General features: G+C 41.5%; 2 protein-coding genes and 1 non-coding gene across 5 annotated transcripts; 1 reads left to right on the top strand and 2 right to left on the bottom strand.

Moving 5' to 3' along the window:
- The first annotated feature begins 685 nt into the window (after positions 1-685).
- On the top strand, positions 686-3,732 carry LOC133869436 (uncharacterized). Its single transcript, XM_062306426.1, has one exon. The coding sequence runs from the start codon at positions 760-762 to the stop codon at positions 3,613-3,615; it is 2,856 nt and encodes a 951-aa protein (XP_062162410.1). The 5' UTR covers positions 686-759; the 3' UTR covers positions 3,616-3,732.
- Positions 3,733-5,456: 1,724 nt separating this feature from the next.
- On the bottom strand, positions 5,457-18,855 carry LOC133869673 (callose synthase 11-like). 3 transcript variants are annotated; one of them, XR_009900495.1, is made up of 3 exons: positions 13,292-18,853; positions 5,988-6,305; positions 5,457-5,825 (listed from the first exon to the last, which is right to left on the bottom strand). XR_009900495.1 is itself a non-coding variant. In XM_062306738.1 (2 exons), the coding sequence occupies exon 1, from the start codon at positions 18,618-18,620 to the stop codon at positions 13,305-13,307; it is 5,316 nt and encodes a 1,771-aa protein (XP_062162722.1). In that variant the 5' UTR covers positions 18,621-18,855; the 3' UTR covers positions 5,457-5,825; positions 13,292-13,304. The 3 variants fall into 3 exon arrangements, 1 of the variants encoding a protein (XP_062162722.1); XR_009900496.1 differs by having other exon boundaries at positions 6,147-6,305; XM_062306738.1 differs by lacking the exon at positions 5,988-6,305 and having other exon boundaries at positions 13,292-18,855.
- Positions 15,548-15,628, bottom strand: LOC133869988 (small nucleolar RNA J33). Its single transcript, XR_009900612.1, has one exon. It is a non-coding gene; the product is annotated as a small nucleolar RNA J33 (small nucleolar RNA).
- Positions 18,856-20,854: the final 1,999 nt, after the last annotated feature.

Below are 20,854 nucleotides of genomic sequence, written 5' to 3'. Positions count from 1 at the left end.
TTGGGTTCCGCGTCGATGTCGCGGGCATGAATAGTTGTGTTGACTGCGGACTGGTTGTGGGTTTTCAACAGTTGGACTGGTTGTGGGTTATCGGTGGACTGGGTCACGGGTTGGATGAGTGGGGTTGACTTAGGCGATGAAATCTGCACCGTGTTTTGTAGTAAAGATTCTTCAGTGCTGGAAAAACCCTCCTTGAGAGAACTTGCAATATTCTCCAAAGACTTTTCAGATTATCAAACCCCTTTTTAGTCTCTTCAGGAAGCTTTTGAAAGGCAAGTTCAAGCTTCCCAATTCAATCCTTGTTGGTCGACATGCTCTGATACCAATTAATGCGAGATTTCTGATGGAATGTTTGAAAAATAGGGATGAATGCAGAAATGGAATGGAAAGATGATAGTGAACTCCAATTAATGGCTGGAGACAGACCACAAGTGAATCCAATTAAGACTGGAATCAAACCACAAGACAAAAGTCTATATCAATTCTTTTCTTCCCCTTTCATTAACGACCAAATGGTCTTTAAATAGAAATACAAATAGATAATACCTAAAGTGATAATGCTTAAAGTTCAAATATTCAAATTCAAATAAGCTATAATCCTAATATTAAATAATCTAATATTAATCTAATCCTAATAAGTTGGAATAAGTTGGAATTCCATTCCAACTTAACTATTAAATCTATATGACCCTTTATCCCTATCACTCCCATTCTTCTTCTTCTTCTTCTTCTTCTTCAGCTCCATTGCTGAAATCCCAAATGAACCCTTCAAAACCCAACAAATTCCCACTCAGTCCCTTCCTCTGTTTCCTATTCGTATTCATCGCCAACACACCCACCACCACCTCCGACTTTCTGGTCCGAGACCGAAACACAAACCCCGAAGCCTCTTACACCCAGCACTGCAACGATGTCGTTCCCGAGTCCCCCTTTGCCCCCAACACCTCCTTCTTATCCTCGTTCATTGACACCTCCAAGTTCCTCCGGCTCGGCACAGGTTTCTTCTCCGGCGGAGACCCGATTTTCAACGGAACCGCCGTCGATACCCTGAAAACTCTCTCATTCATACCGTACCGTTCCCAGAAGACCGTCTCCGATGGCGTGTACAAGGTCCAAGCCTCCATGAGCCTCCGAAACGGGTTTGCGTTATCGCTTTTCGGCAGCCCGAAACACCGGCGGTTGCGCCAGATTCGGTTTCGGGGACCGAGACGGTCCTCTTGGCAGGCCGTAGCGCCGTTTTCGCTTACTGGGTATTGGTCAGAATCCTCTGGGAAGCTCTGTATGGTTGGATCGGGCTCCAGCTACATTGATCCGGGTAATGTTAAGCGTTTTGATGTTGTTCTTAAGCTTAATTATCGGATTAATTCAAGTATTTATGGTAGTTTGATTAGTGGGACTTTAGAAAGTATGCATGATGATAAGGATAATTCGAACTATTTTGAGCCAATTTCAATATTGGGTTTGAATAAGGATCCTAATTATGAATACACGTTGGTTGAGAAAGCAAATGGGAGTGATTGTTTGAGTGGAAAAGGTGGGGGAGATAGTTTGTCTCTAAGCAAGTGGTTTCTCAGTGGTGGTTGTGCTGTGCTCGGTGGACGAACCGGCAGATATGAATTGGTGTATGGGAGTGATTGTGGTAGTGTCAATTGCAACCCCTTTGGTGGGAGTGTTAGGTCTCTGCCAAATTCGATGTATTATCAAGGAAATCAGTGTAACCAAAGAGGAAAGGTGCAGATGTTATTGGGTTTTCCAAACTCTAGTTATAGAGGTAGTGAGTTTCCTTTTGACCCTAATGTGACATTGATTGCTGAGGGTGAGTGGGATGAGAAGGAGAATCGGCTTTGTGGTGTTGCGTGCCGGATTTTGAATGTTACAGAGTCTTGGGCTAATGCTTTTGTTGGAGATTGCTCGATTAGGTTGACTTTGAGGTTTCCTGCACTTTTTACCTTAAGAAATCGGAGTGCAGTTGTTGGGGAAATTTGGAGCAAGAAAGATGTGAATGATTCTGGTTACTTTGGCAAAATTGGGTTCCAAAGTTATTTGGCAAGATCAATTGACATCCAAAGTCTTAAATATGAGTATACCGAGATTGACACAGTAAGAAAGTCGTGTGCGAAAGGGAAGATTGTTAAAGGCAAGGGAAAGACATATCCTGATGGGAATTCATTGGACATGAGATTTGATATGTCGCTGACAGACAGCAAAGGAAAAGTAGCAAAAGGTTTTTCATCCCCACTATTTGTTGGCGATCAGCTTTACGCACGGTGGGACTACCCACTTGTGCTGCGAGTGCCAAGGCTAGCAGAGCCTGTTAAATCTCAGCTGAATAACAGCCATAGCAGCATGGTTAATATCAGCTACAGGATGAGCTTCACAACTCCACAGAATTTCAACTCCGGTGACAATACTTCATCCAAAGTAGTCTATATTTCTGCTGAAGGAATATATTATAGAGATACAGGTCTATTGTGCATGATGGGATGTTGGCATCTTGGATCAAATAATCATAACTTGATTAGTAACGATTCGTTGGACTGTGCAATAATGATTAGTGTCCAATTCCCTCCGTTGCATGCTGAGCATGGTGAAATTGTCAAGGGAACTATTGAAAGCACACGAACAAAGTCAGATCCTCTTTACTTTGAACGTCTTCAGTTGACTTCTAATTCAATAACCAATTCTCAAGCTAAAGCATCCATTTGGAGAATGGACTTGGAGATTACCATGGTTCTGATTTCTAATACACTAGCATGTATCTTCGTAGGCTTGCAGCTCTTTCACATGAAAAAGCAACCGCATGTGCATCCTTTCATCTCCATTGTGATGCTCATTGTTCTTACGCTGGGGCACATGATTCCTCTGCTGTTGAACTTTGAAGCCTTGTTCGTGGCTAACAGTAACCAGACGAATGTTTTTCTTGGGAGTGGTGGATGGCTTGAAGTGAATGAAGTAATAGTAAGGGTGGTAACAATGATAGCTTTCCTTTTGCAGTTACGTCTTCTCCAACTGACTTGGTCTGGGAGACAAGGTAATGAAAGGCAGAAGGAGTTGTGGGTTTCTGAAAGAAAGGTTCTCTATGTGACTTTACCAATGTATATAGCCGGTGGGTTGATTGCTTGGTTTGTGCACCAATGGAAGAATTCTTACCAGAGACCTTTGGGGCCATTTCTACAACCCCATCGCAACCGTTACCCGCTTCGTGCTCTCCAGCGGCATTCTTTTTGGGAGGACATAAAAGCTTATGCTGGTTTGCTCCTGGATGGTTTTCTACTTCCACAAATATCATTCAACTTGTTCTTCAATTCAGGAGAAAAGGCTCTTGCCTCTTCCTTTTACATTGGGACCACCAGTATTCGTCTGCTGCCTCATGCTTATGATCTTTACAGGGCTCACAGTTCTACATGGTACCTTGATTTATCATACATTTATGCCAACCATAGAATGGATTTTTATTCCACCGCCTGGGACATCATCATCCCTTGTGGTGGTCTGCTATTTGCTGTGCTAATTTACTTGCAGCAGCGATTTGGAGGCCGTTACATTCTTCCCAAGAGATTTAGAGAGAGTTCTGCATATGAGAAAGTTCCTGTTATTAGCAATGACGATTTGTGAGGAAAACTCGTTCAATATGGTTTTACAACATTTACTACTGGATACACAATTTATTGCACAGAATTGACTCTCATTGTTTTAATGGAAGCACCCCCAAGTTCAAATTTCCGATGTTTATTAACCAATTTGTCACTCAGATTTCGTTGTTTTATTATAACTACGCTTGGCAAATAGTAATTCATTTTCTTATTTTTGAATATCAGGAATAATATATTTTCTATATTTTAGTCAGCCACGGAATTTCATTATAAAATTGACTGCTGAAGTTGAAAAGAAAAAGATGCAAGAACCATGACCGTAAATAGAAAAGAAAAATTGAAACCTAAACAATGTGACGGGAAAAAGAAGGCCTAAGAAAGATGGGCCCAGGATTTTTATGTTTCGTTAAGGCCCATGAGTGACCAACTTTCATCCTGTTGTACTGAAATAAGATCCTCTCAATTTCAAATGCAATGAATACTATTCATTTTATGGTCAGGATTTAAAGCTAATACATCTAATGATGTGCATGATTTTACATTACTTAAAATTTTAAGACGTGCCAACATTGACTTCATATACACCGTTAAATACACCAATTTCAAATCTTGACCTTTCATTTAAAATGAATAATATCCATTTAATGAAATGGAAAGAATCCTTTTACTTCAAGAATATCTCATATCCAAAAAAATTCTAGAGAGAGAGAGTGGTTGTGCCGGGGGAGGGAGGCTTCACGCCACCCTCCTCCCGGTGATGGTTTCCTCCTAGCCCTTCTAAGGCTAGAGTGGTTTTTTTGTCCCTCCCTAGTGTGAACCAATGGAGGTTAGGCGTCTCCCAGTCACTAGAGCTGTGGAGTTTTGTTTCCCTCTGGACTTGATCCGGTGGTGACTGTTGTTCTCTTAGCCTTTTGAGCTATGGAGCTTGTTTTTTATTTCCTTTCCTGTTGCTTTTTTTTTTTTTTTTTTGGCAGAAGCTACACAAGTTGTCGGTTGGTGAGGAGCGGTTGTTCTTGGTGTGTCCCCGGCAGAGGTTTATCTGGCCATGCTTTTTTTGTTTGACTTCTTTGGTGCTAGATTTGTGTTCTTCGACTGGGTTTCTCTCGACACACGCCCTTCTGTGGTGGTCGTCGGCTTCCTCCGGTTCGGCAGTATTAAGCCACAGCTGTGATGGGCCTTTTTGCTCGGCATGTGGCTAGCACGTGCCAGGGAGTTTTTCTCCCTAGACCCGCGCTTGAAGGTCATGACCTGTCTTTTCCAGTGTCAACTGGTGGAGATCGGTGGTTTTGGATGTCGTTCACTGTAGGGAGATTCCCGAAGACGGCGCTTGTCCTGCATGCACTGGCCCCGGTGACGGCTTTTCCCAACACCGGTTGCTTTTGTGGTTTTTGTTTTGTGTATTCCCTGTTGATTCTTCCGTCACAGTCTTTGTAATGCTCAAATGTTTACTAGACTATTTTTTTTTTTATAAGTGTGTTTACTAGACTATTTTTTGGTTTGTAACTAAATTAGCCCTCTTTTCTTTTTAGAGTGTGCATTAATGTCAAGGAAGGCTCAAACAATATCTTTGTAATGTTTGTGTGTTGTTTAAGTAGTTGTTTTTAAATCAGATCCTTCTAACTTAAGATATAGGTGGTCTTGAACCACTATTCTCTATAATTACCTTCCAGCTTTTCAGCAATATATGATAGCACATGTTGCCTGTTCAAAAAAAGAATATCTCATATCTTAAAACATTGCAGGTGTCACCATGTCATGTCGAAGGATCTGATTGATTTAGCGGTTTTAAAATATGCAATTTTATTTTATTTTTTTCAAAAAATAGCAATTTTAAAATGAAATTAATAAAAACACAGCCAAACGTTTGGTAAAATCGCCTTGACTAAAGCAATCAATCTATCAAGAACCAATGTTGGCATGATGAAAACAAGACATGAGGGATCCATAAAATTTGTGCCATAAGCAAATACTTCTAATAGACTAGCATGTAAGCTACACTGTACATGGACAGTATGTACAGAACCGAGCGGTGCCATCACAAAATTTGTAGCACTAATGGCATGTGAGCTTGCAATCAGATACAACAGGGATAGGAAGACGAGTTGATGATGGGAAAAAAAAAATCATAATATGCTTTCCCCAGTAAAATGAACATTGCCACAGCACCTGAGTCGGTGGAAATAAAGGCAAGCTGTCTACTTCAGTTTTCTACTCCTAAGTCCCACCTCAGACCTGAAACACAACAAAAACCAGTAAAAATTATAGAATTATGACATTAGTGGCCATCAATTACCAAATACAGAAAATCCAGAAGTAATGACGCCATTTTTTTTTTCTTTCAAATTTATCAAGAAAAGAAAGAAAAAGGAAGAACATAGAAGAAGCACACTCCACCTTCTGTTACTTAATACTTCATGCTTATTTCAAGAAGTGATCATTTCACACTTTCACAGTACAAAACTATGAAGCCGGAGAATGGCTGCAACAATTTAGAGAATCCAAGTAAAGAGAAAACGCAAACAGCAAGTAGGTCATTTGGATGTAAGCCTTTACCCAAACTTTTCGAAAGTGAGTTTAATTTCCCTCAGGGGAGCAAGGTTCTGATGGCAATCACAATCCTTCTACCAAAGCGAACGTAACAAGTTTGTCAAGGCCTCTTTAGTGACATCTGCTAAAATTGGAACAAATTACTTCCAACATTTGCCTAGGCTCCTGCAGTAATAAATACTTCTGTCATTCTTTTTCTCATTATATTGCAGGAGTTTATAGCTTTCCATCATTCCTATATAGAAGTGAAGAGTAAATTATAGAAGTAAGTGGAACTGGATTGAGTTGGCTTGGATAATGCCTGTCCAAATGTGGTTTTATTGTTTTAATAGCCTGCAACGGTGAAACCATAACAATTTTCTCCATTCAATCACAGACAGGTTTGCATTTGTAGGCAAAGGATGCAATGCATAATTTTTTTTTTTTTTTTATTTATTTATTTATTTTTTTTAATATAAGTAAATTTAGTCTTATTGAAAGCGTAAGGCACCCTAAGTACACTGGAAGTATACAAAAAGAAACCTAACTAGAAATAGAAAAACTGACAAGGAAATCGCCAAAACTAATCGACTGTAGGGACAAAAAAGCCACCACCCAAAGATATAGAATATAAAAAAACAAAGCTAAAATATCATTCATGGAACTCTCCAAATCCTTGAAACACCTAAGATTTCTTTCCTTCCAAACACACCAAAAAAATGCAGATTGGCACCATCTTCCAAATTGCATCACTTCTCGACCTTCTAGACTTCCACCAACAGGCAAACAAGTTGATAACTCTTCTAGGCATAACTCAAGACATACCAAATCGAGTAAAAAGGGTATTCCACAGAGCGGAAACCACATTGTAGTGAAGAAGAAAAAGGTGGTCCACTAATTCCCTATCTCTCTTGCACAAGCAACATCTGTCCACAATGATGATATGTCTCTTCCTGAGATTATCCACAGTAAGGATATTGCTTAGGGGCTGCCGACCACGCAAAAAAAGCTGCCCTCAAAGGAGCTTGAGTTTGTCACACACTCTTCCAATGGAAGCGTCTACCTTCAAAGTTGAAAGACTTGACTTTGAACAATCCTTTCTTGGAAGAGACTCACCAAAGCCTATCTGCACGATCTCTACTCACAATGATTGAGTGCAACACCTGGAAGAAGGAAGTAAAGACATCCACTTCCCAAACATGCGCCTCTCTAACAAAGCTCACGATCCACTGAGTAGAACCTGTGGCAGGTTCCTTCTGCTCGCTAAAATAGAGAAAGTCTCGTTCGTGAACTCTGGAGGGGCAAACACACTCATCTTACTCCGGGTCAAATTCTTTACTTACCACCAAGATAGAAACCTAGGACCAGCCTCCGCTCAGTCGGGGAGGACTGAGAGACAGTGGTTGGTTGACCCCTATTATTCATTGCCTATCTGATCAAGCGGCACGAATAGCCCCAGCCGTGACAAGCCTATTGAGAAGGTTGGAGGGCGGGGGAACGAAAGCTAGGTGAGGAGCAGTAAGCAAAGAAAGTTCACTGTCGACAGGTGGCCCCTAATCATGTTAAGAGAACCCCTTTTGGTTTGATATGATGACTTGAAAAAGAATAAATAGTTTGGACAAAACTATGGCCGTAAATTATCAACTAATTTTCTTCTTTCTCTTGAGCCAAAGCCAAAGAGAGTCAGTCCTGTCTCCAGAAAGGGAAGTAGTTTCATTCTCGTTTAAGTTGGTATTCGATTGCACGAACAATGTGGCCACTTTGGCATTCACTGTTTCAATTTGAATCAACTGCCCAAAAACTCCATATTATCCACAACTGATGCATCCTTTACACGAGCAATACTAAACAGATTAGGAAAAGCTTCATTCAGAACCGTATCCCCACACCATAGATCATGCCAAAATTGTCCTAACCCCATCCCCCACCTAAAATCTAGCAAAACTAGAGAAAGTCTCTCACCCTTTCCTGATGTTCTTCCACAACCCCACTCCAAAGGCACCTACAGGCTCAAGGGAGCACCATCCACCCCACAAACTGCCAAACTTGGAGTTCACCGTAACTCTCCACCAAGCATCTCTCTCAATCCCAAACCGCCATAACCATTTACCTAATAGAGCACAGTTGAACATCACCAAGTTCCTAATACCCAATTCCCCTTCTGAAATTGGGGTACAAACCTTTGACCAACTTACCAAATGATATTTGAACTCTTCACCAATCCCACCCGATAGAAAATCCCATTGTAACTTCTTAATGCGAGCAGCAACACTCCTCCGGATAGGGAACAAAGACTAATAATACGTAGGTAAATTGGCAAGGGTATTCTTAATAAGGGTGACTACCACCCTTAGAGAGGTATAACCTTTTTCCAACTAGCCATTCGATGCTCTATCTTCTTGATTACCTTGTCCCAAATATGAGTGGACTTCACCGGCAAAGTAGCAACCCCACACCCTAGTATACCGGCTAACCTTCCCACTTGATCTACATTCCCCACAGGAATTAAATTTGACTTTTCCAAATTGACCTTCAAGCCCGAAGCAGCTTCAAGCAGAAGGAAGAGACTCCACAAATTACACAGCTAAGAAGAACGAGCACCCTTTATACGCTGTATCTCTGGTCAATGGCTTTTTTGTACCCTTTATCCATCAACTTTGCTGATCTTCTTGTTTCTTTTTCCTTTTCTAGTTAGGTGTTTCCTGTTGTATACTTCCAGTGTACGTAGAGGCGCCTTACGCTTTCAATAAAACTAAATTTACTTATCAAAAAAAGGAAGAACGAGCACTACAGAAAATTAATGTATCATCAGCAAATAGAAGATAAGAAAAATTATCATTACCAACTTTGAAACCTTCTAGCAAACCCTCACTAACCGCAATAGAAATCATACGGTTCAAATCCTCCATCACAAACACAAACAATAGGGGTGACAGAGGATCCCCTTGTCTTAGCCCACGAGAAGTACTGAAAAAACCATTAGGAGAGCCATGGACTAACATCGAAAACCGCACAAAAAAAAAATACAATGAGCTATCCACGAACACTATTTTCTCCCAAAGCCACACCTCAACATATACAAAAGAAAATCCCAATTTGCATGATCACATGCTTTCTCCAGATCCATTTTACAAATGATGTCTAGCTCCCCCGATCTTAATCTACTATCAAAGCATTCATTGGCAATAAAGATCGGATCGAGGATCTGCCTACCTTAGATGAAGCACTTTGAGATTTGGATATGACCTTCTCCAAAACCGACTTCAATCTGTTTGCTAAAACTTTAGCAGTAATCTTGTAAATTCCTCCCACAAGACTACTAGGCTAAAAGTCTTTAAGGGAATTAGCACCAGGATTCTTTGGAATAAGCGAAATGAATGAAACATTAAGGCTCTTCTCAAACAAACCTCTAGCATGAAAGTAAAAAAACGCCTTCATAATGTCCAAGCTCAAGGCATCCCAACACGCTTTGAAGAAAGCCAGAGAGAAAGCGTCAGGACCCGGCGCCTTATCACCATTCATAACTGACACTACCTTCCTAACCTCCTCCTCGAAAGCTCTCTCCAACCAGTTGACTTCAGACTCCAAAATAGAATCAAAGGAAATATCATCCACCATAGGCCTCCACCTACACGGCTTAGAAAAGAGCTTTTGATAGAACTTTACCACATGCTTGCCTATTTCCGTCTGATTAGAAGGAATATCTCCAATCAATAAGGAATCCATTGAGTTGTACTTTCTATTTGAGTTGGCTATGGAATGGAAAAATTTAGTACACTTATCCCCTTCCTTCAACCACATCACCCTAGATTTCTGCCTCCAGCTCACCTCCTCCAAAAGAGAACACCTTTTCATCTTGCTGACAATCTCTGCCTTCTTTATTAGCTCCTCCTCAACTAAAGTCGTACTACCTTCAATAGCATCAAAAGCCTGAAGATCTTCAAAATGCTTCCTCTTGTTCATCTCTACATTACCAAAAACCTCTTCATTCCATTTCTTCTGCATGACATTACTAGTTTGTGGGTTACACATTACACAGCCTTGTTTATTCTAACAATTGCCAAAGATTTTTCTTTCCAACTTTCATAATGATTGCATAATAAGGAAAATACGACACAGGCTTAACCAAAGATCAAATGGCAAAATCTTTAGCAGAAAGAGATAGCACTAGCAAGTGACTAGTTGATAGAGCTTTATTGGAAAAAGAAAAGAATAGGGAAGGTCAGCTTATTATAACCAGTTAGATAAATGATAAGAGTAAGGTCATATTTTATAGAAAAAGGGAAGGATTCAAGCTAGTTTTACCATTAGCAAGGAATTTCTTCTTTTATTAGTAAGGTAATAAAGCGGACGAGAAAGAAGATTGATTGATGAATCCATTTGTGAGAAAGACAAGTGTGAATGGTAAGAGCTCAATAACCAAATTGTCTTCCTAAAACCAAAGAGAAAGCAATTTTTATTTTTATTTTTTTATTTTTTTTTTTTGTAAAAGTAATAAAATTTTATAAAAAAGAGTAAGGTACCCCTAAGTACACAGGTAATAAACAAGAGAACAACCAAACCAGCCCAAAAAGAAAGAGACCCAACAAACCCGCGAGACCCTAAAAACCCAAAAATCCAAAAGACCTAAGGCCCACGAGAGGCACTTAACACTACATCACGTGAGCCTTGCCTTTCCGACGCCGGGAGATTGCATAATTATCGCCATAATTAATGGAACTTTTCATATTCAACACCTCCCTCCTACCTTTGGTCTTTTGGCGCGCAACCATTGTTTCCCGACGAAACTCTTCTTCGCTTACACTGGCATCCAAGATAGCCAAAAGTAGAAAACCTCATCCGCTCCTTAGTGGCGGATAGTAGGAAAACCTCTCTTGTTGTCCTTCCCATCCTAAAAAAGCCTTGTCCGAGGCCTCTTTCCTACAAATCCTTGGCGAGTAGTGTCCTAACAAGGTGATGCCAGTTGGTCTAAAGACTACCGGAGCAATGTTGCTAGCAACCCATGACTCTGCTGTTTCATGATATATTCCACAAGGAAATGGAGATCTATGTCGCCGGACACCCCCCCTGTTGCAACACTTAACTATGCTTCAAAGAGTGAACTCCACTTATTTTTGAGCTATTGAATTAGGCAATCCAAACGTAGTCTCTTTCTTACTCCCCTCAATTAGAAAAGGAGGCTTGGCTTTGAAATGGTGATAAGGCAAACCTGTATGTGTCTAGGTAGTAGACCTCAAGCTTTGGGACTTTTAAGGGATAGGGTAGGTTTGATTGCTACAGATGGTCTGACTATCTGTGAAGGTCTTAGTCGTTTCTCCTTCCATTGCTTGGCAAGGCTCACTTTGCAAGGAAAGGAAGGCATCAATGCAGATAGTTCAAGTTAAGGTTAAGCTATGGATACAAGGAGGCTCAATTACATGGACTGTCTCCATCTGCCATTCCTATGCTATAGGATTTGCTTGAGTGGGTGTGTCTAGGTCTTCTTATCTAGATAATCTATGACATGGTTGGCTTGGTCATCTGTCACGTGGTTATTTGAGTACTTAAGTTCGTAATGGTGTCCTAGGTAGTGTCTTTGTGTTGGCTTTGAGGCTTTGATGACGAAGAGAAGGTATGAACTAGATTTCCCATGACGCTCCCAATGAATCATTTTTATGCTATACAAGAAGCATAAACAATAATCATTTAAAATACCTGCAGGTAGAGGAGAACTAGTTTGATTCATTTTCCATGTAGGGAAGCCCCCTTACTTTGTTCTCTCCATCTCTAGAAAAGGGGTTTTTTTTTTTTTTTTTTTTTTTTTTTGTATTTTTAAATGCTCTCTCCTTCTATCAAGCCATGTGGCCTCCTTTCCTTTAGAGTGATTATTAATATAAATCTCACCAAGCGGGGTACTTTTTTTTTTTTTTTTTTGATAAGTAAGAAAGATTTTATTAAAAAAGCGCAGGGAGCCCCTAGGTACATAGGGAGTATACACAGGACCAACCAAACTAATCCACAAAAAGAAACCCAAATAAACCTACAAGGACCTAAGCCCTTAAACTCGAAACCCACAAAGAGCACTCAAAGTTACATGAAAAAAACTCAAACAAACCCACAAAGACCTAAGCCATTAAATCCAAAACCCATAAGGAACACTCAACGCTCCAGCACCTGAGCCTCTCCTTTCCTTCGCCAAGAGGGCACGCTTGCATCGCCGTGGTCAATGAAGCTTTTCAGATTCAACACCTCTCCTCCCTTTGATCTTAAGACGTGCACCCTTTTTAACCCAATGGAAATCCTCTTCAATGACATCCAAAATCGCAAAGGACGGATCTTCATCTTCAACACCATCCGACACCCAATCAAGGGCATGTAGAGAGGACAAACACCCAAGGGGTAAGGGGAGTCTCCTCCCTCCCCAACCCAAACCTCATCCCCCTGATCCTACACAACAATCTCTCCAGACAGGCCAAAACCTACCGGCCACTTCTAAGATTGAGTCAAGCCATCTAATCTGAAATTCGCACCATTTTCAACGATTGGTGAAGCACAACCACTCAAAAGGGAGGGAGCACTCAGGATAAGGAAACCTCGCCGAAGAAAGTTAGATGGAGGAGACTTACCGACCACTCCCCCACCTGGCTTCGGCGAGAAATGGCCCATGATTCGGCCCAAGACCTGAGAAGAAGCACCCGAAAGCAACGGCGTCAGAGCACTGGGAGCTGTCACAGCCTCGTCATACAAAGAAGTATCCATCTGAGCATTTCTGCCGACCTTCGATTTTCGATGATATCTCAAAACCGATTTGGACTCGGACGGGTAGATGGGAGCCCCACTCTCTGCCATAACCGGAAGAGATAAACGGAGCCTTTCTCCCAAGTGGCGTGTCTAACTACCTCATTGATGGCATCCACAAGACACTGAATTAGCTTAGAAATTGATGCATCTTTTTGCTATCTCTCACCCCCCCAATTTCACTGGAAAATTGGAAGGTCATTCAAATATGTGTGTGCGCGCTTTGCACTTGTATATTTATGTATGGATACATATGTACATTAGAAAAGAAAAGGAAATTAATACTGTATTTTATTATTATTGCGGATTAGTTACATTATTAAGCAAGAAAGAGTTTATGTTGAATAAATAATGGAGGAATCCAAAATTTAAGAAAAGGATGAGATAGAAAGTACCTCGAGTTACATCTCAGTTAGACTTTTTTCCAGCCAGAAGACGAGATATCTGGAGGCCCCTGCTGAATCCCTCATTGAACAGGATCCTTGTTTGCATCGACTGGAATCCCGGCAACCATGACAGTAATGCCACGGGAGCCAAAACAATCACCCCCAACAGCAAATCATACAGCCGAGCCAAGGCAACCACAGTATCCCACACCACAGTGGTCTCCAGAAAAGGTCTAAGTACCTGGGCTATCAATATCATACCCCAGCCTGTTGGGATGAATGCCAAGAGGCTTGTCACAAAATCAAGAAATTGGAAGGGAGTGAACTTCAGCAATATAACAAGCACAAGTACTGTAAGCGCAATGACAAGAAACTGAACTAGTCGGTAGTAGATGTGCTCTTTTGCAGCATATTTGTCCCCAGCATACGATATGATGATGTAAATCCCAACAGCCACAATCATGTATATCCATGATAGTAAATAAACAGCTATACTTTTATTTCCACCGGTAATATGCAGCTGATACACAATTCCATACTGGAAGAAGAAAAAACGAAGATCTAAAATAATCTCCAACAGTTTGCCCCAGAGACCAGTCGTTCTCAGATGGTCTTGTTCCTCATACCACCATGTTTCCCAGCTCTGCTCTGCTTTCGTAAACACCCCACTGCTCCATATCCAATTCATAAAACCATCAAAATCATACACAGTCTTCAGCCAATCAAATCCGGAAGGATTAAACACAAAGGGGGCCATTATCCATGACACTACGAGAAACCAGCTTGTTATCATCAAGGCAATATAGACAAATGTCATCTTAGCCATGCTGCTTTCAGAAGCATACACAGTTAAAATAATCCCAAGCTCAATTGCCTTCACAAAATGGCTCCGAGCATAGAGTCGATAGTTCTCGACAAAGCTCTTGTGCTGCACCACAAAACCACGGCCAGTGGCTCGATACTTTGCACCCCCATGCAGAATAGTCCGGCCAAAGAAGTGGGTATGAGTTCCCAGTGAGAATGTGTAAAACACTGAAGCCAGCTGAAGCTGCATTGTCAAGAAATCCCAAACTGCTGGAAGGAACCCATGCTCAAGAGTGTTCTCAACAATCATAGGAAGGGCAGTGAAGAGACCTAGCTGGATAATAAACTGCTGATTAAGGATTGTACCAAGGGCTTTATTGTTACTAGTATGAGCCAGTCGGGCATTTTCAATACCACTGAGGGCAAGATAAAGGCGGCCCCACAAAAATGCATAAACAGTCAGTATCACCATCATTGAATTGAAGTAGAACCCAATAGTTGTGTAAAAAACTGAAAGCATTCTGAAGAAATCCAATCTATGACCCAACCGATATACATCTCTGCTCAAAACCTGCTCACCATTGCCACTGGCAACCTTGGCCTCAAACATTGAGATCTGATTTAACCCAACATCCCTCCCCTTACCAACCTGTATATACTCATGGTGTGTCACATTGCCGCCTCGCAGAGTGCAATTGAAGCCAGAAAATATATCCTCGCTGATATTTATCACTTTAGAAGCCTTGCTTACTCCACCCCGACTCAAGAACCAGAACCTGTCAAATACATCTGGGTGCCCATAATGCATTCTCACCTTCAAAGGGTTTGCCAGAACACGCTGGCCCAAGGTCACGAAACTTGTCTCCTGAGCAGACATAAACCAAGCAAGTGAAGACACTGAACCAGTGAAAACATTCTCACGAACCCCCAAGATGGTTGGCTTCCTGATACCATAAAAGTTATTGAATTCCTCCAACAAATTCCGCATCTTGAGTGCCTCTTCAAAATAGTTATCTTGGTTCATGTCAATGGTCTGAACTGCATCCCCTCGGGTGAAGATTATGGCATGGTTTTGATTTTCTGGTTTGCCTTCCCCAAGTTTCAAGGGCCCAGGCAACCTGATCCGATAGATCTCCACTTCCCTACGCAGCTGCTGATCATATTTCACAAGAACAGAGTAATACTCAATCGCTCCCCTCTCCAAGTAAACCTCATCAACATAGGCAACTCGAAGAGCCTCATTGTTTTTCATCAGATATAATATCTCTTCAGCACGGGCATCTCCCTTTGCTTTATGTTGCCCATACACCTGGCAGGTAATCACATATGTGAATTTCATCAGAGCACTCCCATACTCGTGTCCTTTAAACAAAAGATTTATGTTGCTAGTTGCTCTGTTGAGATTCCGCGAAGGAAATGGCATTCCCAAGTGTGGACCATCCAAACCATCTGGTGGTCCCCCCTTTATGTCCATCTCTGATGCAGTATCAAGAAAGGCAAGCATCTTGAGAGCTCTATAATAATACATCATTCCTCTCACAGTGCGGGATAAGGTCTGGCCTCTGTACGATGCCCAAAGACGAACATCCCTTTGCTTTGTCTCCAAGACATCATCATCCTGCATGCCCTCTCTGCGCATCCGCTCCAAAAAGTTTTCCCACTCATCTTCATAGATCTTCTGCAGATAAAACAGGGTGGAAACGCCATCTTCATTTTCCCTTCGAATATTCAGTAGGCTATAGAGAACATCTTCGTCATAGTAAGGTGTGAGAACACTGAAAGCCATCATTTTTTCAACAGCCGGAGCACGGGGCATGTTCATAAATAGTGAATTGCTAAAGAAAGCAATTCGCCTTCTTGCCTCAAGATTCTTTGGGACATTGTGCATCGAGTCTCTAGAAGTAAGAATAGTATACAAACGCCGTACCTGCCTATCAAAGTTAGCATCGTCAGCATCAAGGAACTCGATTGCTTTCTCAAAGAGAAACCCTGCATCACTGGTTTGACTACGAGGTGCCAGACCTTCTGCTCTCAACTGCGCAATGGACTTCTTCACCCTCGGAAATTCTCTGACGGAAAGTTCATACAAGGCCTGTAGTATATTCACTGCTTCACTCAGATCTTTCTCTGGTTGCTTCAGAAGCCTAATGAGTGATGTTAACTTAGCATGAATCTGTTGTAGCAGAGACATCTTGTATACCTCCGTGAACTTCTCAGTATCAATTGTGCTATCTATCTCCATGAACAAATTTCGGATGATTGAGTACTCCTCTGTGCCATCTTTAATGATCATAAGAAGCAAATACTTAACAGTATCATAAGCTTCAAGAACAGCACACCGCCGATATTCATTGTTGCATATCTTTAACCAAAGCAACCGGTCAGGCTCGTCTGCCAACTCTGTTGCCTGACTGAGAGCAAGCAGCAGCTCGTTGCATAGGAGGACACATGGCCATCGAATGACCCTAATGTCCCAACAATTAGGTGGCAGTTCCAAGAGCTCGTGTTCTTGATCACTGATGAGATCTTCTTCCCTGAAAGTTGCTATGATCTCATTCCATATCAAGGCAAACCTGGTAGCTTCCACTTGGCTGGATTCGATCTTACTGAAGGCCTGTCCAAGCCCATATCTCAGCCTCAATCGGTGGATAGCATCGCGGAGCTTCTTCACCAGAGTCATCTTGGGACTTAGGAACAGCTCCTCCGTCATGAGATTAAACTTTATTGCATTAGCAAAGAATTGAAACCTAAGCCTTAGCTGCTCAATATTCCTAATCTCACCCAAATGCGAAAACAGCCCAATTGTTGCACCAACAAAGGAGGAGTAAACGGCATACCAAATTTGCAAATCCATGAAATAAATCAACACCACCGGAACCCACAACAACACAACAGCCATCCTGTTGGTGCTATTGAAAAACTCGTGCCATTTATATGTCACCTCCTTAAGATTCAAAAGGACCTTTGTCGGGGCAACCAGAGGCTTGATTTGAAGGAAATAACTAAAGGCAAATTTCGAAGCCAATACAACAATCCAAAACAACGTGTACTTGAAATTATTCACTAGCCCCTCCCTCACCCCTCGACCCACGAAGATTCGGGTTTGAAACCACCATGTCAACCAGTACAACACAGGCCAATTCAATTCCTCAAGCACATTCCTAATCCATGGAACAATAAACAAACCCAATGCCAACAATTCCGGAAGCACAAAAGCAAGAACAGCCTGAAGAAAGCTTACAATCCTCCGATTGGCCTCGTCGGACCACCCTCCATCCGCATTCTTCTGGCTCCAAATCCTCGCATAGAACACCGAAAACAGCACCGTCCACGTCAGCGCCGCCATGAACTTCAGCGCCATCCTCACACCAAGCCACGCTGTCTCCCTTGAAACCAAGCTATACTGAGTCCCGGCATCGAGCGCCGATTGCCAAACCCTCAAGGCAGCCCACGTGATGAACACAGTCAGCAACTCAACCTGAGCGCCTCTATTCTCCAGGGCATGCCATGGAAAGTCTTTCCCCTCCCAAGCAACGATAATCATGGCCTGCAAGAACAGTATCAACATCACCCAGAGCTTGTCAAAGCTCCGAAAAACGTTCCAGAACGACCTCTGCTCCACGAAACCCGTCTTCCCCACGCGCTTAGCCTTGGGCGTGGTGGCGAAGAAGTTGCACGAGTATACCAAAGGCCGCCATTTCAGCCCGTGAAAGCACCTCCTACTCCAAAAGTACTCGTTGATATCGTCGTAGTTCCTCCACGCCGAGTGCGGAGCCTTGCCGTTTCGGCTACTCTCAACCTCGGTTTTTATCGTCTCATATATCGGAATCACCACGCTCTTCAAGTACCCAAACTCTCCCGACGGCCACGGCAAGTATGGCGCGCCCGTGTCGGGGTCGATTTTCTCGTCGAGAACGTAGTTGAGCTCCACGGCCATTTGGTGAAATATGTAGCATATACACTCCGGAGCGAACCGGAGGTTCGCGGACTCGCCCCAGATGAGCAGGTACAGCGAGACGTAGAGGAGTTCTCGGCGGTGATCGTTGGACTCGGCCGAACTGGTACCCGTTCTGAAACGGCGGGAGGAGACCGAGATTTGGGATTTTTGGCCGAGATAGGAGCACCAGGAGGAGTAGTTGCGGAGAAGCTTAATCCGGAACTTACGGAGCACGGCCGGAGCGAGCGCGTCAGGGATGGTGGGAGGAGGTTGGAGCCGCATTTGCGAGTTGGCCAGGTGGAGGACCAGGTGCTCCCTTTGGTTCTTCACGTTGTCGTTTTGGAACCCGAAGAGAAGCCCCAGCCAGTCCAGCAGGTCGTTGTTATGGTTCCACGTCACGAACGGCGGTTTCCGGAGGTCCCCGGTGGCGCGCAGGGCAGCTGCAGCTGCTCGTACCTCCGGGTACCGCAGCGACGGGTGGTCCATCAGGAAGTTGTGGATGGGGATGATGTTGTACACGTCCCGCTCCGGCGGTCTCGGCGGCGCGTGGAGGATGCTGGGCCCGCGACTGAGCAAAGGTGGCTGCTGTCGGTTCATGGCGACCTGACAGTATTGTCGTTGTTACTGTTTCTATTTCCCCCTCAAGTGTTCTGTTTTCATCTTTGTTGAATCTTCACTTTGGATGATACACGTCAAGTGACGAGAAAGTATACCTAGTACCGGCGTTCGCAGTTAAAGGAATATTTAGGGTTCAATGGCAGGGTAGCGCGGTCAATCCTCTTCATGATCATAAGGGATAATTTAATGGATTTAAATTTTGACAGTTCAGATCGGGATAATAAATATTTTCTTTAAAAAAATAATAATAATTTTGATCGCTGTAGAAAAAGGAGGACTTCAGCCATTTCGAATGGTCGGTTTAAAGAGTGGTCGGACCACCTTGGCTAAAAGAAGTAACTCGGCTACTTTGATTTGAGGTGGCTTTAGCGATGGAAACAGTGAAAGAAAAAACTGTCAACTGGTGGTAGGTGGTAATGGTGCCGTGTATTTGTGAGCATTTTTTTTTTTTTTTTTTAAAAAAAATGCACCTAAAAAATTCTTAATTTCATACGAGGTATAAGCCACCCACGGGCTTTTACCTATAACTTTTCACAACTCAATTTTTATTCGGTCAAGTAAATTTTATAAATAATTTTTTATAATTGACTTACTTAAATTTTTTCAAATTCAAGCAAATAATTTTAAATTATATTATTAGACTTTAACACAGTTTCCATCACCTTTTTTTGCTTTTTCCTCATAGTTACTGTTGCATTAAGTAAACGGGATAAATTCAATTAAGTGTACCGAACTTTCACTCTTTTTGAGAGAAAATATTTGAACTTCAAAACGTCTCAATTTAGATTTTTTATTTTTCAGAAAGTCTTAATTAAAGGGTTCCTCTGTTAGAATTTTTCGTTAAATCTTGCTAAAGTTTTCAAAATACCCAAATCGTTTTTTTTAAGAAAAAAAATTGTTAAGATTTAAATGTTGGTTAGAATTTAACGAAATTTACAAAAATACTTATACTTGAATCTTTGAAAAAATTTATAAATTTTTTTTTTTAAAAGAAAAAAAATACACATGAGTATTTTGAGAATTTTAATAAAATTTAACCGATGAAGCCTAATTAAGACTTTTTAAAAAATAAATATTTTAAATTGAGACGTTTTAATTTTTATAGTTTGAATATTTAAAAAAAAAATAGTGAAAATTCGATATATTCAAGTCAAATCATCCCTAAATAAACCGTTCAAATAACTTTGAAAATAGAGCTAAAGTACACCTCCAGGCTCCATCTGATCGTTCAAACCTCCAATCTCAGGGAATGTGTGGCCGTTCGTAGCACGCGCGAGGAGGGCGATGTGGAGTGCGGAGAAGGCAGTTTCTGTGGGTAGGAAGCGGGACTCAGGTGGAGACCCACCAGTAATGAAAAGCTTTTATCTTTCTCTTGGGACATGAGAAAGCCCACCACAATAATGCGAAAATTGACGCCTCGTTGTACTGACCGAGCTTTTTTCTTTTTGTAAATTTTGTAATTGGTCGTGTTAAAACTTGGAAGCTATAAATGCGAGTAAAATAAAAAGGAATATATCTCTTCAAAAAAAATAAATAAAAAAAAAAATATATATATATATATATATATATATATATATATATATATATATTGAATCACACGTGACCATGTCCATGGGAAATGACGTGTCAATTTTTTATCCAATGAAAATATTATTTGTATATTCTGCATGTGTGTATGAAAGTTAGCTCAAAAGGTAGATATACAATTCAAATAGAGACGTTGGTTCGAGGCGGTACTGAAAAATGTCAGAGGATATAATAATAATAATAATAGTAGGTTTTAATGTGATGTGGGGCCCTTTGAGTATTGTCCCCTTCGTAAGAATCGTAACCCCACCTCTGTAGCTCCGTCGCGATTCTTTTTTTTTTTTCTTTCTTTCAAAACGTTGAGTGTCATCAAGAGTTGCGTTTTGTCATTACGTTGAGTGTCATCAACGGCTCTGTGACTTTTGAATTTGAATTTTGATGCATTAAAAGCCAGAGAATTTCTGCCTTTTCAGTTTCACGATTTATGGATAAATCAGCTGGTTTTAAAAAAAAAAATAATAAAGAAATTGCACAATTAGTCTTTATAATAGACTTAAATAACAAATTATTCTTTGTATTATTAAAATGAATTCAAAGATCTTTATGATTGGCCTAATTTATAAATTACTCACTGGAATCAAATTCTGTTAAAAAATTTGACAGATTCTGCTAGGCGTCACGTCAGC

This window comes from Alnus glutinosa, chromosome 5, assembly GCF_958979055.1.
Source record: "Alnus glutinosa chromosome 5, dhAlnGlut1.1, whole genome shotgun sequence".
Classification (NCBI taxonomy): Eukaryota; Viridiplantae; Streptophyta; class Magnoliopsida; order Fagales; family Betulaceae; genus Alnus; species Alnus glutinosa.
The sequence above is the reverse complement of the archived record's forward strand: the minus strand, read 5'-3'. Positions and strand labels throughout refer to the sequence as shown.

What these genes read in the sequence shown, in the direction of transcription:
- LOC133869436 (XM_062306426.1), top strand. Translation starts at nt 760, where the DNA reads ATGAACCCTTCAAAACCCAACAAATTCCCACTCAGTCCCTTCCTCTGT.
- LOC133869673 (XM_062306738.1), bottom strand. Translation starts at nt 18,620, where the DNA reads ATGAACCGACAGCAGCCACCTTTGCTCAGTCGCGGGCCCAGCATCCTC.